Consider the following 17,753-nt stretch of genomic DNA (forward strand, 5'->3'; position numbering starts at 1 on the left):
GCCAGAGCATCTGAGCTACACAGGGAGGTGGCCGGCTGCTCCAGCCGCTCCAGCCAGAGACACTCTGGAGAGGTGGTGCCTGGAGCAGAGAGGGCATCCCGAGGTCCCAGCCCAGCTGGCAGCTGCATCACCCAAAACCTCTGCACACCCTAGTTTTGCTGCAGCAAAACCCCCTCCCAGCCTTGCACCAGCCCCTGACAACATCACAGAGACAGGCACGAGCTCCGGATAGGAGCTCCGGACGGGCACAGGCACCGGATACTGGGGGCAGGGGAAGGGCCCTGCATGGGGCCATATCCCCACTGCAGCACCCAGGGGTTACTGGGGGTTCGGGGGATTCGGGGTTGCCCGAACCGAAGGGATCCTCCCCTGCCCATCACCCTTGAAAAGGGCGGCTGAGTGTTCGCAAACGCAGGAGTCCGTCTGAAATTGAAGCGTCAGCATCATCCTCGTGTGGTCCTTCTGCATCCCCCCCACCCCCGCCCGATGGCTCTGGACCGATTCCTCTGGCTCTGCGCCATGGTAATTCCCGTAGTCACGATGTGCGGGACCCTTCTGCCTCTCCCCTGCCCCCTCTCCCGCCTGCTCTCCTCTCCTGCCTGCTCTGCTGCCTGCACAGGGCTTGGAGTCAGCACAGGTCGAGGTGCACGCACCGGGCACATCTCTGCGGCCGAGGGGCCGGGCGTCACCAAAACCGGTCCCACTCTCCGTGTCCGGGGCCGCACCCAACGTAAAGAACTCGTGTGAACTCGCCCTGCGGGAAGAGCGGGAGCCGATGGGAAGAGCCCTCTCCTGGCCCTGGATCCGCCACTGCAGCCTCTTACAGCTCATCGCCATCCCGTCATTAATTAACTCCTGATGCATCTGTCCCTGCTCCAGCATCGCTCTCCGGAGGGGAAAACAGATTTGGAGATGCCATGGGAAGACTGGGCTCTCCCTGCCTGCTTCAGCCTTCAGCCGTGCTCTGCTGCAGGGCAGAGCAACTGGATTTGCACAAGGGACACCATCCACCTCTGTCCCCCCTGTGCTGACGCAGCATCTGTCACCATCATGTCCATTCAAATGGGAGACTAGATCAGACCTGGTGAGGCAAAAGGGGCCCTGAGAATGCCTACCCGCCCGAGCCCTCCACCCCCCCTGCTCACCTCAGGTGGGACCTGTCTCTCCTGCCCCAGGAAAGGGACCTCCTGCTTTCCATGTCCTGAACTGTGAGGATTCCAAATCAGGATCATTTCTGCCCACCCCAGACTTTACAGGTGTGTGACCTCAGGAGAGATGTCCCCAATCCCTAAAACTGCTCCCAGCATCCTGCAAAACAGCTAAGATTTCAACCCATGAGCATTTCTACTAAGGATTCCTTCCCATATTTTGCAGGAAGGCAACTACCAAGGACAGGGGTAGATGCTTTGAAGGCTTGAGCCCCTCTGCTCTGGAGACAGGCTAGGAGAGATGGGAGGTGTTCAGCCTGGAGAGAAGTCCCTCTTCCTTTCAAGAGAGCTGGAGGGACTTTGGACAAAGCCCTGGAGGGACAGGACAAGGGGGAATAACTTCAAACTGCCTGAAGGCAGGGTTGGATGGGATATTGGGAAGGAAATCTTGGCTGTGAGGGAAGTGAGGCCCTGGCTCAGGCTGCCCAGAGAAGCTGTGGCCACCCCATGCCTGGAAATGCTCAAGGCCAGGGACTTGGAGCAACCTGGGATAGTGCAAAGTGTCCCTTCCACTGACATGAGGCTTAAGGTCCCTTCCAACCCAAACCATCACGATTCTATGATGTGAACAACTGCCCTCCCCTCCGCCACACAGGGACAGAGCCACAGACACAGGACCAGGAGCCGACAGTACAGGAGATCACTTTATTGAATCCAATGGTGTTAGACAGACGACTGAGAAGAGACATGCCAGTTGGTGCGGGCAGTGTGGGCAGCAGGAGCTGACTTGGTGCAGGGCTGGATTTGTTTCTGTCTTTTCAGAATATCTTCAAGCCTTTTCCTGGCTTCCTTTTATGTTTGCTTTAAAATTTCTTTGAAGTAAAAACAACTAATCGTGGAAAGAGTCCAGATGGTGTTTGTTTGTTCCCTATGATTGTTCCCGCAGCTATATACAACGTGGGGCTGGGTCTCAACATCAGGTATAAAATGGAGCGAGTTTACAAACGTGGAGGGTGCAAGGAAAAAGCAAAAACAGACAGGCGTGAGTAGAAATCTGGACCAAAATCTTAAAGAGAAATTTAAAAAGTGCTATAAAACCCCTCGGCAGGAATACCATGCAGTTAAGAAACACAAAACCCAGTCAATTACACAGATAATCTAGAACAGGAATTTGTCCATTTCATCTTTTATTTAATTAAAAAAAGGTTGTTTGTTTATTAGAAAAAAGCTAAAATTGTAAGGTTCAGGCCACCAGGCAGCAGCAGCTCGAGGGGGCAGGAGGGTGAGGCACTGGCATCACCCACCTCCAGCCCCTCAGGGGCATTCCCGGGGACCACGGGGACACTTGTGGGCAACTGGCACCTCTGAAGGTGGCAGAGACCCTTGTCGGGTGATGTGCACCTTTGGGGACAGCAGGCACCTTTGGGGACAGCAGGCACCTTTGGAGGTGGCAAGAGGAGTTAGAGCAATTCTTGGACCCTTTCTCTGGGGACAGAGGGACTCAGCCCACAGCCAGGGGTTGGCCCCCAGACAGCTGCCAGCCCTGGGGACATGAGGTGCTTGGTGTAAGCCAGGAGGAATCCATCAGGATCTGGCCCCTCTGGCCAGGTAACCCCAGCCAAGCCCCCCACCAGCCGATCCCAGGGCCCACCTGCTGGCATGGCCCTTCTCCTTCCCCCAGAGATTCCTCCTGGATCACACCCTCACTGCCCGCTCACCTCCAGCTGCCAGGGCCAAGGTGATGGGATGAGGGGCAGCCCTGATCTGGGGAGGGATGGGGCAAACCTGCAGGACACAGGCCAGGGGATGCTCAGCAGTGGGGGACAGCTACAGTTTGGTCCAGGTTTGGGTGGCTCCCTAGAGGAGTCAAAAAAGAAAGCTCAGGCAAGGCTGCCCCTCCTCCCATGGGACTCCTCAGGGCACCTGGGCACAGGGCAGCCCCCAAAGGTGCATCAGTCCCTTCCCACCCTGGGCACCAGAGTCCCAAGGAGGGTGCGAGGGGCTGGAGGGAACAGCTGCATCCCCATTGCAGACCTCGAGTGGCTGCTGGGCCGGAGTCTCATACAATCAGAAAAGAAGTCAGCACAGCACAGTCATCACAGAATACAAAAAAAAACCCAAAACCAGGGACAAGGCGCAGGGCCGGGCCCCCCAACCCACACAGGGCGTTCCACGACGGATCTATGTACAGCGAGTCCTCGACAGAAGAGAAGGAGAACAGAAAGCCCTAACGCCCAAGCCAGCATGGGGAAGAGATCCCAGAGATCCCCGTGGGAAGGGGCCGGGCTGGCTGGCCCCGGCGGCAGCAGGAGGCTGTCGGACAGACGGAGAAGTGGGAGAAGTGAGCACCATGGGGCGGCGAGGCAGGACGCATCAGCCAAGAGCACCGAGGGCAGAGGTGGCGGCAGCCTCCGAGGGCACTGCGGGAGATGCCCGTTCCAGAGGGGTGTGAGGCGTCCCTGAAGGCCACACCAGCTGCAGCACAGGGGGCTGAGGCTGCCCAGTCCCCAGCCTGGCAGTTTGGGGACAGGGTGGGCTCAGTTGATGTGGCCCTGGGGTCACCTCTCCTCATGTCTCTCCAGGGCCCCAGAAGAATGTGGGGGCTGAGCTGGAGGGCAGCAGGGAGGAGGGGGCCCCCAGAGCCCAAGTGGGCACAGGATGGGAGTGCAGGCCTGCAGGACACCCCGCAGCCACGGCTGGGGACGGGCCAGCGAGGGTGCTGCAGGCAGCAGTCCCAGCACCTTCATTCCATCCCAGCCAAGCTGGCTTTGGGGACAGAGAACACTGGAGCTGGAACAGGCTGTGACAGCATTGTCCAAGCTCCATGTGCCCCCTTCCCACATGGCCAGAGATTAAGGCACCACTGCAGCACCGGGGCTGACCCTCTCCATGGAGTCTGGCCTTTTGACAATGTGGGATAAGGCCAGGAGGACACATGGCAGCCCCAGGTGCCCCCAGAGCACCAACACAGACCCTGCCAGGCTGCAGGAAGGCACAGGGCCAGGGGGAGCAGGCAGCATGGGGAGCAACCCCAGGCTCATTGACCCACAGCCCCAGGCCTGGCAGCACCAAGGGGATGACAGGTTGGTTGGGCCCCCCTCCACCAAGGGGACAGGGATGGCATCCAGCTGCCCAGGGATGGGGCAGCAGCAGCGGCCTCCCCATGCCCCAGTACCTCAGGGAGGGTGGCATCCCAGCCTGGTGGGAGACACCATCCCAACGCTCTGTGCCTCAGAAGAGGAGGGAGTTGCCATGTGAGAGGCTGCTGTGGGAGCCTCCTGCTGCCACCTGCCTCCACACTGGCCTCCAAGTCCCACCTCAGCCAACCTGTGCGGCCCCAGAAAGTGGGTTCAGGGACTGGAGATCATCCAGTGAGCACCAGTTTTGTGACAGAGGCGGTTTGAGTGGTGAAACCAACAGCTGCAAAAGAAACCTAAGGGGAAGGACACTGCTGCCAGGGAAGCAGTAGGCACCAGGCCACAGGCTCCAGGCCAGGAGAGCAAAGTACCAGAACAAAAAAAGGGACCAAAGCAAAGTCTGGACTCGGACAAAGGAAAAGGGGAAGGGGGAAACAAAAAAAAGTAAGAAAAGCAGGGGTTTTGGGCTGTCCTGGTCACAGCGGCTGCCGTGCAGGTGGAACAGGGAATGCACAGAGAGCAGTGAGAGCCGTGCTCCCCTCGGCTGGCACGGGGTGGGAGCTCCACAGTGGAGGCTGTGGCTTTGCCCAGCGGGCGCACAGGGAGCCAGAGCCCCTCGTGCCCTTGCGCTCATCCTGCAGCCCCAGCTCCTCCTGTGCCTCCAGGTGGCTCCCGCGGGGTCCCTGCCCCACGCAGGGGCCTTCCTGCAGCTCTCAGGAGTGGGGGCTCAGCCTCAGCGGTCACCTTGGTCCCAAAGCCCAGGAGTTTGCAATAGAGACAGAAAAAAACCAAGAAGAGAAACCAGGATTCTCCTACCCCCATGGTTGGGAGGGGAGATGGTAACTCGTGCTCTTTCACAGATGAGCCGAGTTTCCCCAGGCTCCACTAGGACACTCCAGAGCCCTGCTCTTCTCTCCACTTGCACACCAGCCCCACGCTCCTGGATGCCAAAGTAAAAGGAGGGCAGCCCAGCAGCAGCTCCCCTCCACCTGGGCTGGCACATCTGGGCCTCACAGAGTCGACTGCAGGTCCGGGTCCACCATGGTCTCACGGTCTGGAGACTCAATGTAGTTGGCAGCTTCCTGGAGCTTCAGCAGCATGGCCATCTGTGGGGACAGGAGCATGGCAGGAGCCCAAGGGGGACAGGAGGCCTGCAGGTGACTGGGGAGGCCACTTGGCCCTTCTTGCCCTCCCAAACCAGCCATGCTGAGAAGCTCCTTAGAGGATAAAGCAAATCCCAGAGATGCTGCAAAATCCCTCCCTTGCGCCAGGATCCAGCCTCAGGCACAGCTGGAATGCTCAAGACTCAGTGTGCCATCAGCTGGTGTCACCTGTGGAGCCAGCAGCCCCTCCAGGTGACATATCAGGACATTTAGGAGCACGTGTGCCTGTCTGTGGCTCTGCATGTGGACATGATGCCTCGTGGAGTGTCATGTGCCCTTTCACTGGCATGTCACCATGTGTCCTGGTGTGCAGCCCACCTGCAAGTGTCACCACTCTGTACCCACTGCTTCTCCCGGGAGCACAAAGTGTTTCTGCATCCCCAAATCAGGCTTTTTACACCGACAATTTACTGGGAAAGTGAAGCTCCGCCCTGCTCTGCCACCAGCTCCTCCCAGCCCCTCCTGCTGGCCAGCGTACCAGTGGGTCCGAGTCCAAGGAGCTGGGCGTGGTGTCCTTCACAGTGCGCTCCTCAGGGGGGGACACGGTGCTCTGGGGCCCGATGGTGGGCGGGGGCAGGTGGTACAGCTTGGACTGGTCCTGCTGTGCTGACGGCCAGGGCAGGGTGTCCCGCACCCACTCCACGGGGTCCTCCCAGGCTGCCTTCTGCCCATGGACCTGTGGCAAGGATCAAGTGGCAGCCACCCCCTCAGTACATGCTAGAGGCAGCAATGTGGCACCCTGAGCCCCCCAGGACAGTGCTATGTCCCACAGCAGCCATAGGGTACAGGGATTTACAGAGATGTCACCACACCCACAATCCCAGTGCCTCCCCTCTCCCCCCGACGGCTGTATCAGTGCGTCCCCGCACTGGTTTGTGTTCTCATGGGCCAGCAGCACTGGCTACCTTGAGCCCATCTTTCGCCCCCTCCTGCAGGTAAGGGATGATGGAGTTGTTCCACAGGTCGATGAACCAGGTCCGGAAATCCTCAATTCCAATAGGGCAGGACAGAAAGAAGCAGGGACCTGTGGGGGGAAGGCAGACAGAGGAAATGGGAGCTGGGTGCCCCATCTCCAGTCACTGGGCCTGAGGCTCACAGCACTGAGGTGGGCACACCTGGCTGGAAGGGGGCCCTTGGGAACAGTGACTAGGCACCATCCGCCTGCACAGCAGACAGACAGCATCTTCCAGGCAAAGAAGGGGGCTATCAAATCTATCCCCCAAAAGCCTGGTGAGGCATGGGGGATCCACCTGGGAAAACACAGCTCTTCCATGCCCAAGGAAGAGCGCTGGGAGGACTGGCAGCCTTGGATGACACCCCTAGTGACAGCTCCCAAAGGAACAAAGACCACCCAGGGAAGAGCAACGCTTGTGTGCATCACCCACCAGCTGTGGTTTGTGGGACTGGGAGACACAGGGAACACATCAGCCCCCTTGAGCTCCTCTGGGAGGGTTTGGTCCCACTCCCCAGGGCTCCTCACAGCCCGGGGCAGAGGAGGAAGGTGAGGCAAGGCCGTACCGATGAGGAAGTCGGATGTGCTGTGTTTTTCCAGAAAGGTGTGCAAATGGTACCAGAGCTTGGGCACCCAGTCCAGCACCCGCAGCAGCTCCTCCTTGTTGGCGTTGATGTCTGTGTCTGACTCCAGCAGCTTCCGCCGCAGGTAGCGCACCAGGAAGCCATTGGCTGGCTCCACGTTGTTGGAGAAGGTCAGCATCCTGGGGGAGGACTCCAGTGGTCAGGGCTGGGTCAACACACAAGCTGCCCTGCTCCCCAGCACTCTTGAGGTCCTCCTTGCATCCCCACCCTGCATTTGTCTTAGGCTGGGAATATCAGGCCCTTCTGGGATGGCAGGGACAGGCTTGGGGGCTCATTCCTTATCAGGGTCCCCAGCCATAGCATGTGACCACAGAAATGCCCAGGTGTAAGTGATGGCTTCTGTCCCCCGCAACTGCACAAGGATGATCCCCAGGGATGTACAATTCCTACCTGAAGCTGAGATGGAGGCCATGGTTTGGGGTCATCTTCACAGGCTGGTTGGTAGTGCCAATGATATACGGACTGAGTGAGTGACAGAGAGACAAGATTCATGAGAAAAAGCCTCTGAGTCACCCTGCCCAAGGCAGAGGTGATCTGGGCACAGCAGACATGTGCAGCCTCATCCCCACAGCCCAGCGACCTCGGTGAGAGCAGCGGGGAGCACGTGTGTGCCATGGGGCTGCACTGGAGGTTTGCAGAGGGGTTCTCACCATTTGTGGTACTTGCAGGTGAGTGCACCGTTGACGAGCTCGCTGATGGAGCCCGCCTCACTGAGGTCGTCCAGGAGGATCACCAGCGGCACGTCCGCCGTGCCTGTCTCCCGGTCGATCTGGTTGGCCAGGTTGGACAGGTACAGCTGAAGATCCTGGAACAAACAGGTCAGGTGTCGTGTGTGGGGCCATGGCATGATGGCCACAGGGACCATGGCACCAGTGCCCACAGGGACACTGCTGTGTGTCCTCACCTTGCAGGACTGCTGGTGCATGTTGAAGGTGCTGACGATGCCCTCGGTGACGTCCCGACCCGAGCGCTCCACCAGGTACTCGGCCAGGCGGTTGGTCAGGTAGGTCTTGCCGGTGCCACTGGGCCCCGAGAGGATGAGGCGGCGGTGCTTCAGCAGGAGGCTGATGTAGTGCTGCATCATGGGCTTGGGGATGAGTGTTTCGAACACCAGGCTGTCCACGCACTTCTCTTTCAAGCCTGTGGGCAGGGGAGAGCTGAGGGTCCCACTCACACCCTGCAAGACTCCGAGACAGCAGGGACATGGCACAGCCACGGAGCCCCTCTGCCACACTGACCTTTGAGTGTCACGACAACGCTGGTCAGGCCCCGGCGGCACAGTGGCAGCTCCGGCGGCTCCGTGTCCAGCACCCGCTTGATGTGGCTGATGCTGTAGCCGTAGATGGACTCGGTGCTGAGCCCCAGCGTGGAGGCAGGATCCATCTTAGTGATGTAATCCTACATGGGGAAGGACAGGGCTGTCAGTGCCCCTGAGGCCTGGCAGAGAGTGGCTCCAAGAGAGCATGGGGAGGACCTGGGCCAGGGAATAGCAAGCCTGGTGGCCTGGTGGAGCAGTGTCGAAGGATAACTCTCTAAAGAGCGTTTGTTTTGCTCTTACCTTGAAGACCTGGCAGACAGCCTCATCCAGCATCTTCCAGTCTACCTTCCCGCTCACCTTGGTCCAGCCCAAGAAAAACTCCTGCTGCTTGAGATCCTAGGAGCCAAGGCAGAAGTGTGCAGTGCTGCAGCACCATATCCAGCCCCAGGAGGCATCCTTTGCCCCTCTGTCAGGGCCATGACACAGTGAGCTCACACTTACCCCCTTGATGATGTGCTGGGGCGGCATGCGCACCACAATCCGCAGCGTCAGCTCATCCTTCTGGGTGCCAGCGCTGACAGCATCCATGGGGGACACGTCTGGGGATGGAGCAGTGAGGCTGCTCAGTGAGGCTGAGCCACCGAGCCTGGCTATGCCCAGCCAGAGACAAATCCTGCTGTGGCTGACAGCGGCACCAGCAGCACAACAGATCCCCTGCTCACTCCAGGTGAGCAACAGCATATTGCCACCACACACACTTCTCCCTGTCCCAGCCCTTCCCCATCTGCCAGCAGCTCTATCACCCCTACCTGCATCCCCCGGGCTGGGGCTGAAGGCGTGACCAAGGGTGAGACCCAAGGAGCGCCGTGGTGAAGAGGAGGCCGCCGTGCTCGTGATATGGCTGGGAACAGCACCTAGCACTGCTGAAGGCCCAGGGGCCACCTTGAGACGGTCATTCTCGGCCTTCAGGAGATCTACCTCCAGCTGGGGCAGAACAAGGTAGGGCACAGGGTAAGGAGCTGTAGGCCAGCAGCACTCTGGGGTGCAACAGAGTGGTGAGAATACAGGGACTGTGGGCACCTTGGTACTGAGAGCAGCCAGGCTGCTGGCAGGGGTCCTCACCTGCATGTTGTGCATGGTCTCCCGCAGCTGCTCCAGCTGGTGGGCTGAGTTAAGGGCCTCCAGGCGGATGTCTGTCAGCTTCATCTCCTTCTCCCACAGCTCTGACCGCAGCTCTGACACCTCCTTCTTCTCGGGCTCACCCTCACTGTGGGCCTGGAAGAGCCTAGGCCAAGGGAGAGACCAGGTCTCGCACGTGTCTCTGGCAGGAGCCTGCAGCCCCTGCCACTGGCCCTCCCTGGCCCCACGTACTCAGCCGTGTCAATGCCCACGGAGGAGGATGTGGAGGACTTGATGGAGGGCGAGGCAGTCTCTGTGGAGCCATGCTGTAGCTTTGGGGAGGAGGGGGCTGACGAGTCTGGCGTGGCGATCTCCTCTATGTCAGAGTAGGACGAGGCTGATTTGGGGCCCTTCTTGATACTGAAGGCCTTATTGAAGGAGCTGCGTAGCTACAGAAGGAGAAGTTCTTGCTAGAGACAGTCAGAAGTGCAGCCCCACAAGCAGACATCTGGCCTGGTCCTGCCCTGTCTGTCCAGGACCCACAGACAGTCTGAGCTGTACAGTCTGAGCTGGGACCAGTACGACCACACCCATCACAGAGGCAGCACCACCACCATGCTGGGGAAGGCTGCAGCCTGACCCCGCTCTGCTGGCATAGCAAATGGATGGGGTGCACAGCCCTCTGGGCAACACTCACCCCAGCCTGGACGGCACCAGAGCCCCAGAGAGTGGGACCCACGTCCTGGTCAGGATGTCTCCCAGCCCTGCTCCCCACCAGCAGCTACACCAGGCTGTTCAGGCATGGCACCAGCATCCTGGTCCATCAAGAAGGGCCAATCCATCCCCACATTCACCCCACCACAGCCATTTCAGCAAGAGGCATTTATTTACAGGGATGTCCGTTGCTCCAGCCACTGCAGAGCCAGGGTCCTGCCCCACACCTCCCTCTGCCCCGTGGATCCTGCTGGAAGCACAGAGGGGCAGCCAGCCCTCCACAGAGCATGCTGGTGTCTCAGCTGAGCATGCAGCATGCACACAGCACACACAGAACAGTGGTGGGTGAGCAGCGGGCTGGGGCCAGGGAGGGGGGGATGAACACTGCACAGGGACCAAACTAGACCCAAACTGGGTCCCACCAGCTGGTAGGAGAGCAGCAGGATAGGCACCGTGCACTCACAACATGTGCCCTGGAGTGCCAGGGCCTGCTCCAAGGGAAGGTGGGAGAAAGAAGGGATGGAGAACACACAGGATCTGTCCCAATCCCCACAGGCACCAGCAGACTGCTCTAGGGTGTTCCCAAAAGCAAAAGCATCTCATTTCAGTGTAAACAAAATAGGTATCCAGCTCTGCTGATGATGGAAGCAGGGAAGCACTGAGACCTATGTGGGTGATGGCAGGGACAGAGCCACTTGAGACCACATCAGGCAGCCCTGGAGAGGCAGAGATGGGCAGTGCACTCCAGTGTCCTCAGTGACACTGGCAGGGCTGCACCGAGGTCTCCATCCCAAAAGATCCGGTTACACAGGAAGTCAGGAGAGTGCCTGCCTTCCCTAGGCAAGAAGGGGAGTGTTCCCATCCATGGGGCAGGTCCCATGTGAGCCTTTCCTGCTGTCTATGGCAGTTCAAGCCCCTCCTTGTGGGTGCATATTTGTCCTCAACATCAAAGGAAGCAGCCAAGGTGGGCACAGCCTGGCTGGGGACCCAGGATGGCCTGTGCTGGGGTTAGTGCCAGTGGGATGGATGGGATAGGGAGTGTATGAGCACCGTCCCATGAAATGGAGCAAGGGCCCTGTCTGGGCACAGGTGGATTGGACAGCGTGGGACTTACCTCATACACCTGGAAAAAAAGGGTTGAGGTCAGCATAGGGGAAGAGAAACAAAACAAAGCAAGACTTAATTGCACATCCAGCTCAGAGCTGCCTGGTGCAGGGAAGGGGCTGCCCGGCTGAGGTGTCAGCCCTCCACACTGTCAGAGCCTGTGTGCGCAGGAGGGACACATGGGGGAATACACAAGGAAGCAGGCATGCAGGGCCAGGGCTGGGAAACTCCTGAAGGGGCTGGAGAAGTCCCAGCCAACAATTCAAGACACAAATCCATGGCAGTTACACTCTCCTCACCACTGCTGTCCCCAGGGAACAGGGGGCACCAACACTCCAAAGCCAAGGCAGACCGAGAGCAGCTGGTTTGTGTGGCTGACCTTGAGCAAACCCTGCCAGTGGCTCCCCAAGCCCCAGTTCTCCTGCCAGTGCCCCATCCAACCCACCCAGCTCTTCTTCTTCTTCTTCTTGGCATCAGCGTCCTTGCTGCTGCCGATGCTGGAGTGGCTGGTGATGCTGTTGAGGCTGGAGATGCTGTCAGAGGAGTTCTGCCGCTTGATGCGCAGCTCTGGGGTCCGCCAGAGAAGCAGGAGAGATTGGGAAAGGAGGGATCAGCTACCTGCAACTGTCTCAAAGCCAGAGCATCCTATGGTCCCCCCTTCCCCCAATCTGTCCTCCCACCCAACGCCTTCTGAGCTCTTGGAGCCACCTTGTAACAATGACATGGGACTCGGACACCACATGGGCACTGCCAGAGAGACGCCCAGGCACATATCACCCTGCTGTTGTCCCAGGCCATCTCCTTGACAGTCCCTTGCACTCACACTGGGCTTTTGGGGCTACAAATAGCACTTATGGGAGCAAAGTCAATACCAACAGGCAAAAACTGGCTGTTGGCAAAGAGCCTGGCAAAGAGGTCTCTCAAGTTTGACAAACAACCATTCCCTTACATGCCAGCACTGTGACCTCCCATGGTGACAGCTCTGGCTGTCCATTCCTGGTTTCAGATGCTCAAGGATCCAGGGGAAAAACTGCTGCCCAGGGCACCCTGCCTCCAGATGAACTTCCCCCATGAGAGAGTGTGCCCTGGGGCCCTGCACTAGTCCCAGCAGGAGCATCCCAGCTCAGGAAGGGCTGCAGCATCATGCCTTACCTTTGGGGGTGACATCAGTGCCATTTAGAGCACCCTGGATCACAGCCTGAGCCTCTGAGTTCTTCTTCTTCAGGAAGTCAATGGTCTCTCGCAGGTCCAGCAGCTCCGTGTCCTGGGGCAGCAGAGTTGGGAGTCATGGAGTGCATCCCAATGGTGGAGAGCCTACCCCTGGTAGGCTCTCCTGGTGGGAGATTGGGGCAATCTCCCAAGTCCAGCACCCACCAGCCCCACTGAGCACCGCGATACACCCACCTTCTCCTCGGCGGTCTCAGCCAGGTGCCGCAGGCGGGATGTCATGCTCACCAGGCTCTGCTCAAAGGCTGCCACCAGGTTGGCCTGGGAGAGGAGAAACAGGTGAGCCCCCATATCTAGGCAAAAACCCATGGACAGGTGAGCACCCACTGCCAGGTGTGGGATGCAAAAGACTGAACGGGAAATCAGGGCTTCCATAGGCACATCCAGCACCAGCCCTATGCCCTGCAGGGATGGAGTGGGGTGCCCCACAGGGGCTCCCAAGGGACTCACGTTAGCAGACAGCTGGGACGTCAGCGTGGCCACCTTCTCCTGCGAGGACTCCAGCTCGCGGCGCAGCTTGCGGATTTGCTATGGGGAGAGAGGGGAGAGATGAGAGGGGCCAGGCACTCGCCCTCACTGGGGGCAGGGGCAGGCATGAGCAAAGGGGGTGGGCTCACCTCAGACTGCATCTTCTCCTCAGCCTGGCAGCGTGAGAGCAGAGAGGGACAGACAGACAGAAGCAGGCAGTCAGGGGGGCAGCAAGGCACAGACAGGCTCAGCACCAGGCAGAGGCATGCAGAGAGCCCCCCCCAGCCCCACCCGGATCCCCCAGCCATGCACAAAGCAGCGCAGCACGGAGGCGGCTCTTACGGAGGAGTAGGTGGAGGACGCGCTGGAGGCCAGGGACAGCACCGATCCATGAACTGCAACACAGGAAAACCCGAGGTGTCAGGGTGCCCTGGAGAGCAGCACCCAGGGGCTATAGGTCAGGGCAGAGCTAGCGACTGGGCTCTTAGGGGTGGAGGGCTCTGAGGTGGCCTGGGGGAGATACAGGGTGGGACGGCAGCTGCTCAGCACTGCCCATTTCTCAGTGTGTGCTCTCCACCTGCATCCTGCTCTCTGGGAAATCTGGGGGCTCTGCTGCCCTCCCTGTCTGCGTGGATCCCCTCCTCCCCAGTGTCACAGTACCCTGGGGGCAACCCAAGGACACTGAGTACCCATGGGGGTCAGGGCAGACCCAGGGCTGATGCCAGCACGGAGTCCAACAGACCCCTGTTACTGTCCCTGCTCTGATGCCAAGAATGGGACACAGCGACCCATCCAACAATGCCACGGCAGCACCGGTAGGAAGGGACAAGGGTGCAGGGAGCCCCACCAACCCTCTGCAGCCTCCTCTGCCTGGACAGGAGCACAGCACACTCTCACCATCGTCCACAGGGTCCCGGAAAGAGCCCGAGCGGATCATGCCCTTGGGCTTGTCGGCCAGGGAGAGGGTGCTGCCCATCTGGGAGGTGCTGTACAGCTCGAAGGTGGAGTCGTGGGTGGGGATGCTGTTGGAGCGGGTGATCCGCGGGGTTGTGGTGGCAGTGGGGCTCACTGAAGGAGAAAGCAGGGAGGAGGCAGGGTCAGAGTCACGCTGGGGACCTGCCATCAGGATGGGGAAGCAGGACTGGGAGTGATCCACAAGAGCTGTGATGCAGTGAGGAAGCAGGGATTGTGGTCCCAAAGCAGGGAGGGGCTGGGGAAAGCTAAAAGGCAGGTTCATTCTGGCAAGACCAGGACACCAGCACCAAGGTAATCACAGGGCTGAAAAACAAATCCATTGCCCCAGGGAAAAGTGGGTACCATTATACCACAGCCTGCAGGTGCAGGAGTGGAGGCTGCTGCCCCAACTTGTCTGCCTGGACCCCCAAAACCCTCCAGGAACATGCAGGTCCTGGTCAGATCAGGGCAGGGCTTACCCCTTGCCCTGCCAGGCACCCCCAGAGGAGCAGTTATGGCCTGAGGCCCAAAGGTGGATGAGATACCCTGAAGTAGAGGTGATGAACATCCCTGGTCCCAATCCAGCACCCGAAGCACCAGGTGCTGGTGTTGGTGGTGTCAAGGAGACAAGCAGCGCCCAGGGGAGCACCAGCACATCACACAGGGAGCACAGGGAGCAGGAGGGAAGGGGCTGGCAGCGGAGGGCACTGACCAATGCTCGTGAGCGGACCCTTCCCGACCAGCGCCATGGGGAGGGCGGGGGGTGAGGGCAGCTCCTGCTGCTCGTCCGACTCGGGGAGTCCGCTGACTGCGTGGGAGTGGCGCCGCTCCTTGGCCTCCTCCTGGGAGTGGAGCTGGTACCTGGGGAGCCGCAGACAGGCATGGTAAGATCGACCAGCACCGTCCAGCTCCTGCCCACTGCACTGTAGCCCAGCTTCCCTGGCTCAGGGGCACTGCCCTGGAAAGCTTCCCCTTCCCACCCCAGCACCACCCAAAAGTGTTTTGGGCTCTTTTACCTCAACCCCTTCTTGGGCAGCGTGTTCCTGTCGCGGTTGGCACTGGAAGGGAAGGAAAGATCAGTGGCATCCCTGCACAGACTAGGGAAGGAACCATGGGAATTGAGCTGCAGGGACAGGGAGCTTTTCCCTAGAAATGTAGCAGGAAGAGACTCTGAAGCAGGCAAAGGACATGGCAGAACAGCAGGGAGCAATGTGTGCCCATGAAGGTGCCATAGCGGCCCACCAACCTCCTTCCAGCCATACCTGTCCAGATGTGTGAGCCGGGGGCTCCCACTCCAGCCCAGCTCTCCTGCCTCTTCTTCTTCCTCTTCCTCCTCTGCGCTAGCAGGGGGTGCAGCAGCAGGGGTGGGGGTGGTAGTGCTGCCCCCTGAAAAGGCACTGGGCAGGCTCATGGGCATCTGCAGGGATTCCATGCTGCGGTGAAGGCTGGAGAGCTTGGGGTACATCCTGCCCTCCTTGGGGACACTGAAGCCACCCATGAGCTCCAGGCCCTGGGAGAAGCTCGCCGAGTTGATGTTGAGGATGGGGGCAGGGCTGGGGCTGAAGCAGGGTGCAAGGTGCCCGCCAGCTGGGTGCAGGTCCTGGAGCTTGGCAGTGTGTGGGGTGTGCAGCTCGCTGGAGGAGGGCAAGTCCAGGCTGTTGGAGTTGACCTTGTCCAAGTTGGCCAGAGAGGGAGGCTTCACGTAGGTCTTGGCAGCTGCTCTGGAGGGGGGAAATGGGTAAGGAAACAGGTGAGACTCAGGTACTGGTGCTGGGCACAGCCGTGCCAGGCACCTGCTGCCCTCAGAGGTGGAAGGACCATACCTGAGAGGTGTAGGGGGCAGCTCAGCCACCTTGGCTGCTGGCGGGAGGTTGGCCTGGGCTTTTGGGGTGCTCTCGGGTGAGCTGGCACTCTTCAGGGTGCTGCACTCAGAGTCAAGTGCCACTGCCTTGGCTTTGGCCTTCTCCTTCTCACGGTCTGTCTGGTTCACAGGGGCCGGTGTGCCACGGCCAGTGCCAACCTTGGATGGCTCCTTGAGCCGCGACACCGAGATGCCACCCTGCTTGGTGCTCAGCAGGCTGGGGTCAATGCTGCTGCTGACCGGCCGGGCTGCGCTGCGGCCCCCGGTCACACTCATGGAGCTGGACTTGGCCGGCCGGGGCAGGCTGCGGTACTGGATGTTGGAGCGAGCCCCTGGTGCCAGGAACCCAGGCTCAGGTGCATTGGAGACATCGAGGCTTGTTTTCCTCCCACTGACTGGCTTAACAGGGATGCCAGAGCTCTTCTGGATCTTGCCGAGAGTGGCCGAGCCCCCAGCCTGCATGACAGTGGCCGTGCCAGTGGCAGGAGCTGGTTTCTTGTAGCCAAAGGAGCTGGAGGATGAGGGGCGTGCAAGCCCTGATGGTGGCTTCTTGGCGTCAGCGGTGCGGTCACGGCCAGCATCGGAGGAGGAGCGCTGCAGGCCCGTGTTCTTCACTGACAGCTTGCTCTTGTCGGTGACTTTGGTCTCTGGCTTGCCTGGTGGCAAGAAAGGACAGGTTAGTGTCACTGGAGGCTTTGGGGGCATTTGGAAGTGAACGAGCCCAGACAAGACATGGGCACCAGAGATGCAGAGACATGACGGAGGAGGGACATGCCAGACCCTTGATGCACTCAACGGTTCCCCAGCCTGGTGTGTGGACATGAGACCATGGGGCAGGCACAGACCCCCAGCCTGCTTGCAGCCCGCAACACAGCCCTGTCTCCACTTCCAGCCCACACTCATCTCCCAGGTCTGAGCACAGCCATAGGCCATCCTACGGCCCACATGCTCGGGGAAAGCACACAAAGACAGCACCCAACCTTCTCTCCATCAAAGGAGCTGGACCCTGCCCAAACGGGTTTTTACCTGCCACTTTGAGGGTGCTCTGGGCCATGTGGGTGATGGGGGAGGTCACAGCCACTGGAGGAGTCTTGCCCTTCTTGAGAGAGCCTGGGGTGCCCAGGCTGACAGGCTTCTTCAGCTCACCACCCTTGGGCCCCTCCTCTCCACCCTCCGATGGCTCCCGCCGCCACTTGGAGGAGCCATGCTCCATCTTGAGGCTGCTGCTGTCGTAGTCCAGCTTCTTGGGTGCCTTCTCGTCGCCCTCACCGTACCAGCTCAGCCCGCTCTCCGCCAGCGAGCGCTTCTCTGAGTCCGTGCGCAGCTGGGGGCAGAGCAGAGTCAGGGGCACTCCTGGCACCCACCCCAAACCCATCCCCAGAGAACATCAGCCAACCGGGAGAAGGACGCAGCAGACGCCCTGTGCCATCCTTGTTTCCGCACGCTGGCACCCTCCATGCCCTCCTTCCCACCGAGGTGGTGGCAGGAAAGCTGGGATAGGTGCCGGAAAGGGTCCGGGTGCCACTGGCACCTACCGCTATGGCCGAGTTCCTGCGCGAGGCAGTGGGGGTGGAGGGCAGAGAGTTGAGCGAGGAGCTGGCATTGAACTCCTCTGAGCTGAGGTTGTCGGAGGCATCGCTGAGGCCACTGCTGATGGAGCTGCTCTCATCCCAGCTGTGAGGGAGAGATAGCATCAGACCCCTGCTCAGCCCAATGGGTCCCACCACCCACAGGATCTCCCTGTTCCAGTGGCTGCCGGGGCAAAAACCAGCTCCTGGTAGTGCCCATGGCAGGGACATGGCATGCAGGGCCCATGGCTGGCTCCAGCCCAGCCTGGTATTGGCTCCTGTTCCTATGGCACACAAGCCTCAGTGACCCTGCTTCTCCCCATTAAGGCTCTGTGGGGCTTTGATGGGGATGGAGGGACACCTGCAGCTCAGGGAAGCCAACACACACACCACAGGGCTAGCAGCATCACAGCTGGCAACAAGCCCCTGGCAACCT

The 17,753-nt window shown here is 60.0% G+C and overlaps 1 protein-coding gene across 4 annotated transcripts in view; it reads right to left on the bottom strand.

Annotated features, from left to right (window-relative positions):
• Window positions 1-1,834: 1,834 nt before the first annotated feature.
• Window positions 1,835-17,753, bottom strand: part of NAV1 (neuron navigator 1) — a 62,312-nt gene continuing 46,393 nt past the window's right edge. Inside the window, exons 6-31 of one of the 4 annotated variants that reach the window (XM_053998433.1) lie at window positions 17,285-17,423; window positions 16,776-17,073; window positions 15,712-16,405; window positions 15,151-15,609; window positions 14,905-14,946; window positions 14,601-14,749; window positions 13,832-14,002; window positions 13,277-13,329; window positions 13,084-13,107; window positions 12,917-12,994; window positions 12,644-12,727; window positions 12,392-12,503; window positions 11,685-11,806; window positions 9,674-9,870; window positions 9,425-9,587; window positions 9,112-9,286; window positions 8,804-8,901; window positions 8,603-8,698; window positions 8,283-8,442; window positions 7,949-8,184; window positions 7,695-7,849; window positions 7,435-7,506; window positions 6,967-7,163; window positions 6,354-6,472; window positions 5,927-6,124; window positions 1,835-5,391 (exon numbers count right to left, since the gene is read on the bottom strand). In XM_053998433.1, coding sequence (XP_053854408.1) covers window positions 5,296-5,391; window positions 5,927-6,124; window positions 6,354-6,472; window positions 6,967-7,163; window positions 7,435-7,506; window positions 7,695-7,849; window positions 7,949-8,184; window positions 8,283-8,442; window positions 8,603-8,698; window positions 8,804-8,901; window positions 9,112-9,286; window positions 9,425-9,587; window positions 9,674-9,870; window positions 11,685-11,806; window positions 12,392-12,503; window positions 12,644-12,727; window positions 12,917-12,994; window positions 13,084-13,107; window positions 13,277-13,329; window positions 13,832-14,002; window positions 14,601-14,749; window positions 14,905-14,946; window positions 15,151-15,609; window positions 15,712-16,405; window positions 16,776-17,073; window positions 17,285-17,423 — 4,387 coding nt within the window. In that variant the 3' untranslated portion in view covers window positions 1,835-5,295. The remainder of the gene's footprint in view (window positions 5,392-5,926; window positions 6,125-6,353; window positions 6,473-6,966; window positions 7,164-7,434; window positions 7,507-7,694; window positions 7,850-7,948; window positions 8,185-8,282; window positions 8,443-8,602; window positions 8,699-8,803; window positions 8,902-9,111; window positions 9,287-9,424; window positions 9,588-9,673; window positions 9,871-11,684; window positions 11,807-12,391; window positions 12,504-12,643; window positions 12,728-12,916; window positions 12,995-13,083; window positions 13,108-13,276; window positions 13,330-13,831; window positions 14,003-14,600; window positions 14,750-14,904; window positions 14,947-15,150; window positions 15,610-15,711; window positions 16,406-16,775; window positions 17,074-17,284; window positions 17,424-17,753) is intronic. The other 3 variants (XM_053998435.1, XM_053998434.1, XM_053998436.1) reach the window with 3 other exon arrangements.

This window comes from Vidua macroura, chromosome 24 (assembly GCF_024509145.1).
Source record: "Vidua macroura isolate BioBank_ID:100142 chromosome 24, ASM2450914v1, whole genome shotgun sequence".
NCBI lineage: Eukaryota > Metazoa > Chordata > Aves > Passeriformes > Viduidae > Vidua > Vidua macroura.